Source organism: Canis aureus, chromosome 8 (genome assembly GCF_053574225.1).
Source record: "Canis aureus isolate CA01 chromosome 8, VMU_Caureus_v.1.0, whole genome shotgun sequence".
In the NCBI taxonomy this organism is placed as follows: domain Eukaryota; kingdom Metazoa; phylum Chordata; class Mammalia; order Carnivora; family Canidae; genus Canis; species Canis aureus.
Window position 1 is genome coordinate 56,644,845 of NC_135618.1, and position 16,567 is coordinate 56,661,411.

The 16,567-nt window shown below is 47.0% G+C and overlaps 1 protein-coding gene across 3 annotated transcripts in view; it reads right to left on the reverse strand.

The window, feature by feature from the left end:
- Positions 1-2,680: 2,680 nt before the first annotated feature.
- The window catches only part of ARHGAP17 (Rho GTPase activating protein 17), a 93,407-nt gene continuing 79,520 nt past the window's right edge, over positions 2,681-16,567 (reverse strand). For all 3 annotated transcript variants that reach the window (XM_077907087.1, XM_077907085.1, XM_077907088.1), the window contains 2 exons: positions 11,095-11,715; positions 2,681-3,566 (listed from right to left, as the gene is read on the reverse strand). In XM_077907087.1, coding sequence (XP_077763213.1) covers positions 3,436-3,566; positions 11,095-11,715 — 752 coding nt within the window. In that variant the 3' untranslated portion in view covers positions 2,681-3,435. The remainder of the gene's footprint in view (positions 3,567-11,094; positions 11,716-16,567) is intronic.

Below are 16,567 nucleotides of genomic sequence, written 5' to 3' on the forward strand. Positions count from 1 at the left end.
ACGGCAGCCTGTGAGACCCCAGCTGAGCTATGCCTGGACTCCTGACTCACAGAAACTCGAGCTAGTGTGTGTTGTTTTAGGTTTCCAACTTTGTGGCCATTTGTCATGGAGCAACAGAGAACCGACACACCAGGTATGGCTCGTCAGCACATGTGCTAATGTCAAGGTGGAGTTGGCTGGGAGTATGGGAAGAAGATGGTTTGCGTGGAGGCACAGGGGTCTGTACAGCTGTGTCCCTGAGTTAGCAGAAGGGGACAGCCCCTTTTAGGGAATGCAATAAATAGGGACCATTGGGTTGCAAGTAATAGAAACAAACCCAAGAAAGCTTCTACAGAGAAACAGAAGGAATTTATTGTGAGGGTATCAGGGCAGGAAGTGCAGAATGGCCTCAAGAACACAGATGCATTGTAGATGGGGGAAGGGGAGCTACAGAGACCTCCCGAGAAGTGGCTTCCAGAGGGAGGTGCCCCAACATCACTCCACTTTCTGCCTTTGATTGCATCAGAACCAGCGGTGTTGCTGTGCTAGACCTTTCCTTGTCCTTAGCTCCACCACTATATTAGAAAGTGGAGGCCACTGGTTTAGAAACATCCGTTGGTGAGCTGCTACCCCATGTGATGCAAGACTCTACACTGAGTCCCAGATGTCACTTGGGGCCCTGGGATAAAGGGATGGAAGAACAGGGTCTGTGAGAAGAGGGTGAAGGCTCTGGAATATGGTCACAGACCACTGTGGCCATGGCGCCCGTGGGAACGGACCTCAGGTAGAGAAGCAGGGGAGGGTCTGTCTTCAGACCTTCAAATACGAACATCTGTGGGGCTCACTGGATTCGGGGGTCCTGGGAGCTGGAGTCTCAAGAGGGGGACAAGGGTCCATCCATGGAGTCCCCAGGGAGCCAGGGCCACCAAACCCAGGGATTTAATTAGTACAAACACATCTGAGCTCCTGGGGAATCACAGGGCAGGATCGAGAGGTTGGGCAGTCAGGGACCCATCATGACCCCCGTGGCCTCTGAGTGCTGGATTGAGAATGGGCTGGATGGGTCCTGAACGCAAGGTGTGGTGCGAGGAACAGGGCCTTGACTGTGGTGCTGCTGTGGGTGGATCGGGGGCTGGGGGGCTGGCAGAGAAGGCCTGAGCACAGAGGGCTAGAACTTTCTATGAGGAAGCATTCTGAGGGAAGGAAATGGAAACCATCCGAAGGGGCAGATAACCAGCAGCATCTTCCCAGACACCAGCACGTTCCTGGATGAGCAGGGATGGCTACTGTCAGTTTAGATGATAAGATCTCGCCTTCTCTCTGATGGTGTTAGTGCCAGGAGGAGGGGACAGCAAGGTGGTGACTGTCCCAGCAGGGCATCATCACGTCTCTGTGGGACCCTGGAGATGCTTCCATCGTGGAGTGTGGCGGCAGCTCCGAAAGCACGCTGAGCCCCCACGCCCCACTCCAGGCCTCGCTCGCTCAAGAAGATGGGTCGTAGTCTTGGTTTGTTGACCTGTGACACTCCCACACAATCAAATGTTTATCATTTTTCTTTGGATTGGAGCTGTTGGGGTTGGAAGATGTTTACACAGGAAGGAAAGTGAACACAAACATTCTTAAAATAAAGAGGGTCTGTGTTGAATGTCGGAGGCAGCAAGAAAACAACAACACGTGTGCCATTCTGGGGAGAACATCCAGCCCGGACCTTCCTGGTCCCCTGGCGCCCACCCCACCTCCTCGGCAAGCAGTGTCTCTGCGGAGGAAGCAGGTCCAAGGTGCCGCGGAGATGCCTCACTGCGGGCATCGGGCTCCCTGGAGGAGGGGCCCAGTGCTGACGGGTGATTGACACGGAGACCCTTGCTTTCTGCAGGGGGCTTGTTCTACAGCGCAGGGGGAGGGGGTCTGTGGAAGGAGAGAGTGAGCCTTAAGCAAATATAAACTTAAGGTACAGGGGGAAATGGCCTTATGGGTATCTATTTTTCAATGTAACTAGTACGTGCAGGAAGCACTTTGTGGGCACAGGGATCTTTGAGCTACAAGGAGAAAAAATGATTGCCCTTTTCAAGTTAAACTTTTCAAGGAGCGCCAGTGTCTTCTGTATCGTTCCAATTTTAATGTATGTGCTGCTGAAGTGAGCACAAGGGGCCGATGTCTTCTAAGCAAGGGACAGGTCACTGATGTGTCTGGCAAAAAACTCTACCAATGGAATGGCTCAGGGCAGCCAACACTGGCAGCGTTGTGTCCCTCTCTCTGTTCCCAACGGAAGACCAACCAAATCTGGGCCACCGTAAGGGGCTGTCCTCACAACAGCCATCCAGATTGTGGGGACTCACCCTGTGCCATCTCCCCATCCGCTCTTCCCGAGTATTTCAAACCTGGGAAGGCAGGAGTCTCCCAGTCTCTGTACCCCTGTGGGGTTGACTGTTCTCGGTGTCTCTAGGTGGACAAGAAAGGGTGTCAGGACTGGTAGGTGCAAAGGAAGAGCCCGACTACATCACATTCACTGGGGACAGTCCAGGAGGTTTCTGGGGCACCTGGTGGCTGGTGTCACCATTGTGACCTTGCTCTCCATGCCCTCAGACTTCTAGAATCACAGTCAGACCCCCAGATGTCTCACCCAAATTCCACTTGGTTAAGTGACAACATGCATGCACACACATACACACAAGCTACAGTTTTGCTTCTGAGAATTATAAAGTTTTCATATAAACCACAGAATATATTTAATTCAAATTAAACATGAAACTAAAATAATGTTCGGTCCTTATCAAGTAGCAATTACATTGTTTAAAAAAAAAAAAAAGAACAGTACATTTCTTTCTACATTCTGGCAATCCAACAAGGCACAAGTCACATCCAGTTTGCTAAGGTGACGGATCCAGCAGTCACCATCGATGCTCATGGTTTTGAGGGGGTCGGGGAGGCACGACCATACTTCATACAAAACGATTCTGCAGCAATTGTGAAAGAGAGGAACCTCCCTCCTAATCTATAAGAATGAGAGTCCAAGTAGCAGGAAGTAGGAGATTTGCATAATGAATGTATTTTATTAAATAGACAGTTCACGCGCTGCTGCTTCTTCATTCCAGATTGCCTTTTGTGTCACCCACCTTGATGGCAGTGGCAAAGCTTCCTACACGTCTCAGCGATAATACTCTTTCCATTCTAGGTACTTTTTTCTTTTTCTTTCTTTTTAATTTTTTTTTTTTTTTTTTGGCATGATTTCTTTCCCACGTAAAGAAAGCCAACTTCTTCAAGACACAGGTCATTCAGCTTAAAGTGTCAGCCTCCACCTTCTCCTCGGGCTGTGGGGAGGCGAAGGCCTGCATGCCGGGCCTTCTTTTCCCTTCACTGAAAGCTCTTCACTGTTTGGTCTGCAGAGAGAAGTGTGCACCTGCCCCGGTTCCGCTCACCAGGGTGGAGGGGGTCGGGGCGGGGGTGAGGCGGCTTTCTTCACAGGGCGGTGCTTTCTGTATCATTGTCTATGTCCAACAGAATGCGTCCGGGCAGGTCTTTGCTTGCTGAGTCTGAATGCATGTCAGGAAAGGTGCTGCGAAGTGGCTCTGAAAGTCTAGAACTGGCGTCTGGACAAAAATAGGAGACATGCTGTCAACGTGTGGGAACACCCATGGGGCTGCCTGACGGCACTCGAGGAGAGAAGCTGGAGAGTCCGAGTCAGCCCATGCACACACACCTTCACTCACTACAGGCACGCTCAGCCCCTGGAAGTGGAGTCAAGCTGCTCAGACCCCAGGGCAGCCCTCAGAGATGCAGCCCTTGCGGGGAGGGTGGGGGGCGCTCGCTCTGACCGAGGAGAGGAAACCCCATTCTCACCAAGCCTCTCATGCACTAACTAAAGCCTCCTCACAGGTCAGGGCTGCATGGACAGGTGTGCCTCACAGGAGAGAGCCACCTCGTCTGGGGCCGTCCTGTGCAGTGCAGGATGTGCGGAAGCCGTCCTGGCCTTCATGCATGAGATGCCAGTGGCAGACAGCCCTCTCTCCCCCAGTGTGACAAAGATGTCTCCAGACACTCCAATGTGCCATGTCAACTCCTGGCTGACAATCACCGAGGTAGATCACCAACCTCCCCCAAATACTGATTTTCTCTTCTCCTTCTTATACTCCAGTTCCTTTTTCATGTCTTATTATGTTGGCTGGAATTCCCTTAGAGAGAGGGCAAGTGTTAATCCTCAAGCTGTCAGTCCGTCACTCCTAAACCCACAAAAGACATCTTCACCTGTCACAGCCAGCCTCCTGGGGAGGCCAGGGAGTCTCAGATGCATTCATTCGTGACTAAGTACTTACTGAGCATCTACCTGAGAGGGCACAAGAGTGAACAAGCCAGACACAGCTTTAGTGAAGCTGGCAGTCCAATGGGGGAGATGGCCTCGAATAAAGACAATCATTTGCTTCTCTAGTAGGATTGTGTTCTAGCAAATTGTGAGAGCCTAGTTAGAGGTTTTAAGGCTGGCACAGGAGAGAAGGGAGATGTTCAGATCTGCTGCACTTCCACATTGCTGGGCTAGAGTGGGTGTGCTGGGAAGCTTTCCTGTTATGCTTAACAGCTGTCCTGTCTCCCCTCACTGGGAGCCACTTTTGACAGTGCTTCTCTTTCACCTGCTCCTCCACACTGGCCAGTGGCAAATGCAGGTGCACTTCACGGGGGTGAGGTGGGGGTCACTGCTTTGAGGCTGGTTCCTGCTCCTGTACAACCCTACAGTTCTGAGCTGTGAAATCTATTTACTCCCTTTTCTCACAATGGCTCCTGCGTTGGCTGACCCAGCCCTCAAAGTTTCCTATGCATCACAACTCAAGAGAAACTTCTAGATTTTGTGGAGGTGCCAAGGTGTCAGAGAGTTCAAGTGCGCAACGCACTTGACAATTCAGGTCTTACGATAATTGTAAAACCAACTGAATTGTGCTGCATTGTGGCATTGTCCAGTGGTGCAGTCAAGGGTGGTCTGTGTGCACAGAATAGGGATCCAAAGGTCTCAGACTTGACCTCAGCAGAAAGGAAGTCATGGGAGCAGGGACTGTGTCTGTCTTGTTCAGTGCATCTCCAGTGCTTAGAACAGTGGCTTCTTACTGGCTGATTCTCAATATATTTTGTGGCTGGCCAGTTGGATGGATAGATGATGAAGAGCCATCCAGCCCAACCATCTTCCCAATTCTCTTCTCCTATAGCCTCAGGTAGAGTAGTCATGTCTCCAAGACAAGACTAGTACAAGAAATCCATTGCAAATTCAAACCCTAACCCAATAAGACAGATGGTGCAATCAGTCAGCATCCCTTTTTAGCCCAAAGAGTTTACCAGAGTCTATGGAGCTGCCATGCCTGGTGGGGGATGCGTGATGCAAAAGCACTCTACGTACTGATTAGATTTCTACTTGTTAATATGTGGATTTACATGCAAACCAACACCGATCAGCCACAGATCCTTTCCAGAAGACAAACTTTCTTTCTTTCTTTCATCACATATAAGTAATTTCTGGATTTGTACTTTCCTGATATTCTCTATTTATGATGAACACACAGAAGTTCTACACTTAGGAAAAAAAAATGTGTGGTGGGAGCATTAGGGACATTCCCTGCTTCTGCCTGCTGCCTGCTTGCCCTGGTTTGCCTGAGGTTGGCAGGTACTTCCCAGCCTATCCCCCCTTACATGAATTATTTTTATTTTTAATTTTTTAAAGGTAGCTGATTTTATTTTTATTTATGATTTCATTATTTTAAAAAAAAAATTTAAAAGCCCCCAACATGGGGCTTCAACTCATGACTCTGAGATCAAGAGCCACATGCTCCACTGACTGGGCCAGCCGGGCTGGCTGAACCATTTTTAAAAAGAAGACAGCAAATCCGTTCACACACAAAAAGCAGTAAGAATCAGCATGTGTACAGAGCCAGCTTTCAGAAGGAGACTACTCTTCACTACAGTGGCTGGCACCTACTGAGCAGCTCCTGCAAACCAAATGTGGTTACTAAGAGCCCCACACACATCATCATGTCAGCTCACTGGCCCCCAGGAAATGACCCCAAGGCAGCAGAGTGTCACCACAGAGGTAAGAGAGGGGGACTCTGAGAAAATCAGCTCCTCACAGAGGATCAGAGCCAGACTGGTTTGCATGTTTTTCATTGGGATAGCCCTTTCCCTCCAACCCACAGGAGTTTGTGCGTCTTTGGGTGAGGGTCCGGATAGAGAAGACAGTACCTGAGGATATAATACTTGAGTCTTAAACACTCTGGTTCGTCGTAGGAAACCTTTTGGCTGTAAACTTACATAAGGCATCATTTTTCATTATATGCATTCTAAGAAGGGCTGGTCTTTGAGCATATAGCTTGGAGCTAAGGTCACATGACTGAGATTATATTAAAAAACCAAAAACCCAGCATGCTGTGTCCCCTCCAGGCAGAATGGTATCCCTAATCAGGGGCTTGGACAAATCTATCCAGGGTCCTTCCTTTTTTGTGTATCTGTTATCAAGGAAGTGGGCCCTCAGGAGACAGAACAGGCACTCAGTAATTTAGGGTATGGTCCTAACAAGGTTTATATGTCATTTCAACAATTTTGAATATATGCTCTAGGTTGTCCTTCAAATATGTGCTCTAGGACTGCCTTTCAAACAGTCCAAGGATATTTGGATGGCCACTCTGATAGGTAACAGACCCAAATACATTCTTGAAACTACACTTTTCTGGCACAGCCACAGGGCAAATGGACATTCCCACCTGACCAATCTGTAACTTAGACTCTGAAAGAATGACTAACTCCTGCTCCTCGCTAGGGTGTTGGAGCCCTTCTGGTCTGCCAGAGAATTTTCAGCATTTTTTTACTATTTTAGTCAAAGGAGAGATTCTATTCAGGTCTCATTGGATATTTACCTTGACATGATTTTGATATCTGGTTATTAAAAACTAGTTATTAAAACTAGTTTAATAGTTATGAAAAATAAGCTGTAAGTAGAAGCAGAAGCCACTGAAATGTCCAGCTACAAGCAAAAATATGCCTGCTTATCTTTATGCAGTCATTTGAAAAGACAGTTATAAAAACTATCATAACATGGGAAGGGGCATATGATGTAAAGGTAATAGAAAAAATGCAAGATCAAAATCTATATATGCAAAATAATTATGATCACACACACCCTGGACTTTCAGGAAAAAAAATGGAGAAAAAAATAGAATTATGAGTAGTGAACTTCTTCACCTGTAGAAGAGTGCCTTCTTATTATTTCTAGTTTCCAAATCTCCTTTAATATCCAGTTAATTTTTTTTAAATGTGTTTCTTTCAGTATACAAAAAGAGGTTAGTTTCTTAAAAAGAACACTGTGATAAGAGCAGAGTGTCGAGTGGTCAAGGATGACTCGGAGAGTGACATGGCGTTACCACTGCACAGAGGATGGATGGCTCGTGGGTATTCTCAGGCTCAGGAAATACCATGAAATATTAAGAAATATCTTCTACTCCTGAGCATTGTCTCTTTAAGCCATGAAAGAACCAATATTGGGAAAACCAAGTGGCACATGAGAATCTAAATATGGATGCCAGGGTCCCAGCCCTCCTGTGTCTGGGTTCTAGAAGGCTGGGTCTGCGCATATGTATCTTTAAAGCATTGACATATGAATCTAATACGTAACTCTGAGTATCTGTTTTTTTCCAAGATAAGAACCATCATGAATAGCTACCATTTACTCAGGACCCCATGTGTATTAAGAACTGTAAGAGGTTTTCTTATTTTATCTGCTTTAATCCCTTCAGCAGAAATTCTGACAAATGTCACCCTTCTATGGATCAGCCAGCTTGTGCTGCGTCTCATGTTACAGGGGGAGTGACCATTCTGATTCGGGCATGTCCGAGTCTACAATGTCTTCTTGCTACTAGACCTCAAGCCTGCCCGGTATAGAAAAGAACAAAAGTGAGAGAAGTTACTGGGCCAGCCCTGTGGCCGCCTGTCACACGTCTGTGAACACACTTCATATTCAGAGTGATTGACAGCAAGCATGAAGGACGCCAGGCTCCTTTAGTACATGCGGTATTAGTAGGGGCGCAAGCAGGCAGGGTTAGGGTGCCCGGTTAGTAACAGGCGTTAGTGCACAAACATGATCATAAAGTAGCACAAATGCTTTGGCCAATCAGGTGCCTTTTCCTTACCATCAAATATTCCAATTTCAGTTCTTACTGAATATGGCAGGTCATACATCTAAATTATTTAATAAAATGTTGCAATTAGAACACTCTTGGCTAAAATCTATTACTTTAAAAACAGCAAGATGTAAATTCTTTTACTTTCAAAGCTAAAAGCCTTGTCACGTTTTCTATGGTAACGCTAAGGAAGAGAGTCAAGCAACACCAGGATCCCTCGGTTTCTCCCGGGCTGGTGTTGAGCTGCCACAGGTTGGCTGCCTAAGCCACCTGGCAACAACACTCTCCCCCAAGAGTTTATCTGAATCCCCAGGCCTCACTTCAACTTTTTGGGATTAAATGCTCTAAACAAATAACCTATTTCTAGAAATCTGCCTACAGTTTTCCATGTGAAAACATGATGTCATAAGAAAGAACAGCTTTCCAAGGAAGTTACATTTTCTGTTTTTTTCTTCTTGAAATACTCCATGGCTGTATCCAAGAATGGTTAATAATTGGGGCTTGCTCAATACTCGTGAATCCTAAATGGTGGCCTTTTGTGTGCTCCCAGTTGGCAGTCTGGGTGATTTTAAGCCAATTAAAAGTTAATTCTGCAACACAAAAGTAATTGCGGCAACCTGGGATTTCTTGAGTTTAGGAGACTTCATAACATAGATTGGTTTTTAAAAACTTGGCTAATATCTTAAGGAAAAGTAGTTTTCATATACAATTTCCCTGCTCTGATAATTATAAAGTACAGAGCATCATGGTGTTATAAGGGTCAATAGGATAGCTTTCTAGAATAAATACACTTGAGGTGAGAATGGTATTAAAGAACAGACATGATTCTGGATCATAGTTTTCAGTCTAAAAAGAAGGAAAGATCGAGTGTGGGAGGAGAGGCCTGGAATTTTGATGTGCCATAAGTATTGAAGTGTTAAAAGGCTCAGTGAGGGCTTGTGCATGCGGGCAACCCTGGGCTTCTGGCTTATAAGGAGTCGGGAGGGGGAACTCATGCCTGTGCCCTCCTCTGAGTCTTAAAGGTTGCACTCTAGTTTCCCTTTCTGGTTTCTCCAAAAAGTCCTACTCAGACCAAAGCTGCAAATACTCTGGTGAAGTAGGCCACCAAAGGTTTGAGGCTCAGCTCAGCCGATTAGAGCAATGCTACAAGTCATGAGAGCCTTCCGGTGTCCAAATGTGGTCCCGAAGGCAGGACGCAGACGAGCATCATGGTGCCCTTTGAAAAGCTCATATGGTTTAAGAAAGCAAAACGTAAGCAGGCTGGAATGCAAAGGAATTTAGTGTAGGATCTTCGGAGGAAGATTTTTTTTTTTGGTCCTGACAATTTCAAATTAAGAAGCTCCATGCAGTTAACTTGCACTTAAGATACACAATTAAAAAATTAAAGCTCAAGACACAGGGAAAGGGGACACAATTTCCTGTGCTGACTGTACCCAAGTCCTCTTTGGTTGGATGTGATGTGTCAATCAATGACAGGTAAATCACCAAGAAGAGCAGGACCCTTTATGAAAGGCTTACCAACAAGAAAGAAGACACTTCTAGCATTCTTGTAAGAGTAGCTTGAAATCGGGTTCTCAATCTACTGACATCTACCTCTTGAATATGGAGCCCTGTGGCTTGAAATGCTTTTGATGAGAACAAAAGTAATGTCTAATGCTACAGAACGGATGGCACAGGGGTCAAGTAGCTGCTCCTGAGCACACGGTCAAAAGCACATATGCAAAACACGGCTAAGCAGGAGCATTTGGAGCTGTGGTGCGAGCTGCTTGGGGGTTACACACCTTAGTCCTGGGGACCTTCCCCACCTGTGAGAGCATCTATTGGGAGACAAACAAACAAACACACCAATATGGCTTTGTTTTTTACAAATAAAAGTTGGAATGTCATCAGAAATCATCAACCATTTATAATATGTGCATTTATGCAATATATTCCTGAAAAAAACAAAAGAAAGGGTTATCAAAAGATAGACTAATTGGATAACCCTCATCATTTGGGGTACCAGTTTGGAGTATACCATTGGTTCGTTTCAGCAGAGAAGTCGTGCCATACAGCTGGACAGCCCAGAAGTATATTTCAGCTTCTTCTCTAAAACTAGCTTCCCATAGAAAATTTAAAACTAAGCTGTTGTGATTCAAAGCTCCTAACTGCCATTTTAAAAACACATTAAAAAACCCCAGCCACCGCATCCTTAAATCAAATAGTGTGTTGGAGCTGTTGGGGTGGAATTTTTAAAAGGTATCATAATTAAATAAAACGATCATGTTGTGGACTGCCTGAAAAAACCACTCCATTGGGTAGTCCACTGAAATCTGCACAATCACCACTACCCAAAACACGTTTCCATGGGAATTGTGGGAAATTCTTGCTCCTTCCCTCCCTCACCCCTCGAGGCTGGCACTCTGATGTGATCACACCCTAAGACCTCCCTTCCTGGAGCATCCAAATGGGTACAAATCATGTTTTTTAAAGTTATAGCTGAAATCCTTCACTTACTACGAACATTTTTACCTTTGAAGGTAAATAATGAGGAATTCGCTAAGAAATGAATTTCATGCTCATGTGGTACAATACCTTCCACCTGAATTAGGCCATTATACTTTGAAAACTGTAAATGTAGACAGGTCTTAAACACATAATGAAACTATAAATCAGAGGCCAGCTAACTTCAAGGGCCAGGTCAGGTATTAAATATTTTTGGGCTCTAAGTACTCCAAACGCTCTCGAAAGGACTATACAACTGCTACCTGAGCACTAAAGCAGCCAAAGACCAAACAAATCAGAGTGTAAACAAATCAGAGTGGCTGCGTCCCAATAAAACTTTATTTACAAAAATGGGCTACGGGCCAGATTGGGCCAGTGGCTATAGTTTGCTGCCCTCCTGCTATAAACCAAGATCCACACGAAAGGTGAGAGTACAGAAGCACTGCAGCACGGATGGGGGAAAGGTCTGAGCTGATTTCTTACTTACCTGTCACTATTTTGGAAGCGGTGGGAGCTGCGTTGGCGAGGGCGCTGTCCCCAGCTGAGTGGGCACCGGGAGGATGGGGCGGTGGAGGCACGCTGGGCCGGTTCCTCGGCTTTGGGACTGGTCTCGGTCTCGGTAAGGTCCCGGCATGTGGCTGTGCAGTCTCAGGGTTACTCACCGGCTGGGTCTGAGAAGCTGGTAGGCTGGGGTTCTGTTTCCCTAGAGGTGGGGTACTGGGGGGCGTTGGAGTCTGGGGCGGGGTGTGAGGTGGCTGCTCCAGTCCAGGCTCACCGAGCAGGGCCCCGGGGGTGGGTGGGCCCTGGCCACTCGGTTTGATGTGCCCGGGCAGCGCGGCCTGCGTCGGGGGCTGTGGCGGTGGGTGGCTGGGAGCTTGAATCGGGGACAGGCTGCTGGAGTACCTCCGGGGTGCAGAGGGCTGTGAGGTGGCGCACGGCTGGGCTGGAGCCTGGCCTGTGTGCTGGGCGGGAGGGGAAGGGCTTCGGGTGGCTGGCTTTGGTGACAGACTGGGTGGGTGCTGAGATGCTCCTGGAGAACTCTGGCCCCCGGGATGGCCGGGAGGTGGGTTTCCTGGCTTCGGGGGTGCAGGAGCAGGTTTTTTAACAGCTGCACAGAGGGGAAAACAACTTTCAGTAAGCACAGCGCAGTGAGAGCCAACACCACCTTGATCAGGTGAGCTTTGGTGGCAGGAAGCCATGTCGCTGCCATGCATCCCATGGAAGGATGCCACCAGGAGGGCTCTTCACCTCCGTGGTCTCCCTCCCTCCTACAAGCCCAGGCCCAGTCTGACCAAGAGAATGGCAGTTAATGAACCTGAACTGAGGACATCCTTCCTTCAAAAGGCCAGAACAGCCCTCCCTCAAGCTGTCAAGGCCATGAAAACACACAGAGGGTTTTCAGAGAAACTGTCCCAGCCCAGAGGAGACTCAGGAAGATGAGACAACGGGGACCTGGGATGTTAACGGTAGGAGAAGTGGGTGAGGAGAATATGGGAACAACTAGCACTGCCTCCGCAACTTCTCTGGAAATCTAATATTATTTCCAAATAACAGGTTTACAGTTTAAAAAACAAAAAGTACTATATATATATATATATATATATATATATATATATATATATACACACACACCTTTTAAGATCTGTTGTTTGATTTTTAAAGATTTAATAATCTCTATACCCGATTAGGGTGAACTAATCACCCTAATTGGGGGCTTGAACTCATGACCCCAAATTCAAGAGTTGGATGCTCTCCCCACTGAGGCAGCCAGGTGCACTGAGATCTGTTGTTTTAAAAGTTCAATAAGGAAAGAAATCAGTGAACAGGGGCTGCCTCCCTACACGGAATCTCTGCCCTAAGTTCATTGAGCTTCCCTGCATGACCTGAGAGCCTAGAAAAAATGGGGAGAAGCAAGAACAGCTGAGGGGGTGACCCCCAAACATGACTGATCTGCCTCTACCTACCATGGCTCCTTACCCTAAGCCGGCTTGTTCTTTTTTAAAAAAATTTTTAAAAAAGATTTTATATATTTATCCATGAGAGACACAGACAGAGAGGCAGAGACACAGGTAGGGGGAGAAGCAGGCTCCCTGCAGGGAGCCTGATGTGGGACTCGATCCCAGGACCGCGGGATCATGCCCTGAGCCAAAGGCAGACACTCAATCTCTGAGCCACCAGGCGTCCCAAGCTGGTTTCTCCTAAGGGGCTTCTCCTAGGGGGCTTGATTTTTTTTTTTTTTTAATAACTGACATTCTACCAATTCCAGAGTCATTTGAATGAACAGATAGGCTCTGGATAGAAGTATCAGTAAGTCTAGAAGAGCTGCAATAGCTCGATTTCCGGAAGGAGAGCTGAAGCACATCATCACCCTCCCTGTATCAGCTGAGATTGGCATCACCAAGGGGGCGTGGGGGCAGAATTTGGTACCGAGGAGGGCCAACTGGAAAACAACAGGTCTGGAGACCTGGTTTGGGGCTGGGAGAGGTGGGTGGAAAGGAGAGATGTTAGCATTTTTCAAATTGTACTGAGATCCTACTAATCTTCCCAAAAAGGGATAAGGAAACTAAAGAGTATCATTTACCCCAGGTCACCAGCACCAAGTTAGGGCCCTTGCATAAATTCAAGTTCCATTTAAGTCCCATTAGCTCCCTGCAAGACAGGCAGTGTTATATCCAAGGTGGAGAAAACTGAGGCTCAGAGAGGTGCTTGCAAAAGATCACACGACTAGAAACTGGTAGACAGAGACTCACAACCATGTTCTGTGGACTTTTTGGATTCTTTCATCTCCTTTCTCCTTCCAACATTGCCTGGCTCCCTGCTCACAGGGCCCAGAGTTCAGGAATGAAAAGGGTATAAAGTTTGCTCTGCCCTGCTGGCCTAGAACTTTTGACCCTGGACCCTGGAAGACCTTTTCCCACAGAAACAACCAGCCAGCCGACAAAAGACGGAATCTGTGGAATAGCAGCCATACTCTGGTTACCACGAGCAACTTAAAAAGAAGAATGTCTAGTTTTCTATTCTGAGGAATGTTAATTGTAAATTCACAGCGAAGAAAAGAACCATTCCTGACATTAAAGGGTGCTGAGGGAATCAGAAGAGGAGGTGGGAGAGTTGGGTGCCGGGGCCATGGGAGAATGGTGGGCCTTGTCTGAGACTGCCTACGAAAGTCTGGGGAGGCTGAGGCAGGGGTAGAAAGACCACACTGTCCTGGGAGGACGCCGGAGATCTGGGGTTTGGGGAAGGAGGAGACACTCCGAGTGTGGCCATAAGGAGAGCCTCAACCTGGAAGCAGTGTCATAGGAACCCAGGCGGAGAAGACCTAACTACCCTCCAGGATCAGTGGGGGGGACAGATGAAGATGATGGTGGCTCAGGGGAGAGCACTTGCCTTAAGAAGGACCACATGGGGTCCATAACCAAGCAGTGTACCTGACTTCGCTTCCCTGCCTGTAATGTATAAAAATTCCACCTAATGTGTTGCACTTTAGAGAGATGGTGCTTTCATGGGCATTCCCACAATGCACCCCTCAAGAATGCATTTTTATTTCTCCTTTATATTTACAGGGACTCAGTTAGGAGAGGCTCAATTACCAGCCTTTATTTTTTTTAATTTTTTTTTAATTTTTATTTATTTATGATAGTCACAGAGAGAGAGAGGCAGAGACATAAGCAGAGGGAGAAGCAGGCTCCATGCACCGGGAGCCCGACATGGGACTCAATCCCGGGTCTCCAGGATCACACCCTGGGCCAAAGGCAGGCGCTAAACCGCTGAGCCACACAGGGATCCCAATTACCAGCCTTTAATACAACCAGCTAGATGTGACTTTAGGCAAAAGCTACAGCTCAAACTTTGAAGTCCGAGGCCTTTTGCCATTTATCACAATTGTCCCTCGCCATGAGCAGCATTGACCAGACCACGCCAGAGTATCCAAATCTCCTGAAGTTGGCTGTCCCTGTGGCCTCTGCTACCCCCTGGATGGGGCCTTGTCACTTTGGGGGCATCAGAGCAACAGCCGGTGCAGCTTGCATCAAGGCCAAACAACCTTCTGAAAGGCTGGCTTTGTACAGTACGCAGCTCATCTAGCACGGCTGCCCCCTGCTTGTGGTTCTACTACTCACTCACCTGGCTCTGCCCTACCTGGCCCATCCACCTTTGTTTCTCATTAGACTTGGGAATGGTCTTTGGGAGCACATGGGCCAGTGCCTCCTACTATTCCCTATGTGGCAGTTCCTAGGCACACATGGTAACTTGGGAGGCATGGCCATGCTCTGAGTGAGGGCATCCCTGCACTGAGGTCATTCTTGATTCTCACTGAACACACACACACACACACACAATTTTTGTTTTCTGTTTTTTGTTTTTTTTTTTTTAAACAGCATTGCCCCTAAACTGAAATCAACAGGTGAAGAAGTGAAATCTATTAAGGGAAAAACTTAGCTCAGTAAAACTGGATTTACTGAGCTTCCTTCATAGAAACTTTCTTTTTCTTTCTTTTTTTTTTTTTTTGTTTATTTATTTATTTATTTATTTGAGAGAGAGAAAGAGAGCAGAGTGTGTGAGAACATGAGCAGGGAAGGAAGGGGTGGCAGGCAGAAGGAGAGGGAGAAGCAGACTCCCTGCTGAGCAAGGATCCTGATGCAGGACTCAATCCCAGGACGCTGGGATCATGACCTGAGCCAAAGGCAGATGCTGAACTGACTAAGCCACCCTGGTGCCCCAAATTCATTGTTTCTTTAACTACCAAAAACACAAGTCATTTTATAGTGAGGATCATCCATAGTCAAATAGATGGGGTTGGGAGTTAAGACAAAGGGCAGCCTGGTTCACATGGAATTTAATTGGTTTTCGAAACATCTTCAGTGAATCATGTCCCTTTCTAGTCCCTTTCATGTCCCTTTCTGAGTTTCTTGATCTCAGCACTACTGACATTTGGGGCTAGATAATTCTTTGTTGTGGGGGGCTGCTGGTGCACTGTGTGATGTTTACCAGCATCCCTGGCTTCTACTCACCAGATGCCAGTAACATTCCCTTCCCTAACTATGCCAACCAAAAATGTCTCCAGACATCACCAGATCTCCAAGAGACAGGGAAGGCAGGACCATCACCTAGTTGCTCTAGATGTAAGTGGCACTCAGAACCCCCAGACCACAAATATTTATTGGCTGTTCACTCTGTGACAGGCAATGACACAGGCTAGGAATACGGGAGTGCGTGCGTGAGGTAGGAAAGATCCCAGCTCTCTAAGAGCTATGAGGGGAGACTAGCAAAAAGGTCAAAAACAAAATTAAAAAATTTCAGATCAAGAAAAAAATGCCCTGAAAGAGAGTGATATGACATAGGAAGACTTGGTGAGTGGAGGGGATAGGGGTGGCCATCAGTTCAGAATGGGTAAATGAGCAGGGCTCATGGAGTGGGTAATCTCTGAGCTGTGACTTGAATGATAAGGAGGAACCACACGTGCAACAGAATAGACCGCCCAGAAATAAATCCATGCATACACGGCCAGCGGATTGTTGACAGGGCACTGCAAATATGCAGTGGAAAGGATGGTTTCATCAACAGATGGTTTTGGGAAAAGAAGATACCCATAGGCAAAAGAATAAAACTGGACCTTTATCTTACACCATGAACAAAAGTCAACTCAAAATGGATTAAAGACTTAAACAGGAATGCCTGGGTGGCTCAGCGGATGAGCGCCTGCCTTAGGTTCAAGTCGTGATCTTGGGGTCCTGGGAACAAGACCTGCATCAGGCTCCCTGCTCAGTGGGGAATCTGCTTCTCCCTCTGGCCCTCCCTACTGCCCGTGCTCTGTCTTGCTTGCTCCCTCTCAGATAAATATATAAGATTAAAAATAAAAAAAAAGACAAACATAAGATCTGATAATGTCAAACTCCTTGAAGAAAATATAGGGAGAAGGCTTCATGACATCAGTATTGGCAATGGTTTTGTGGATATGATGT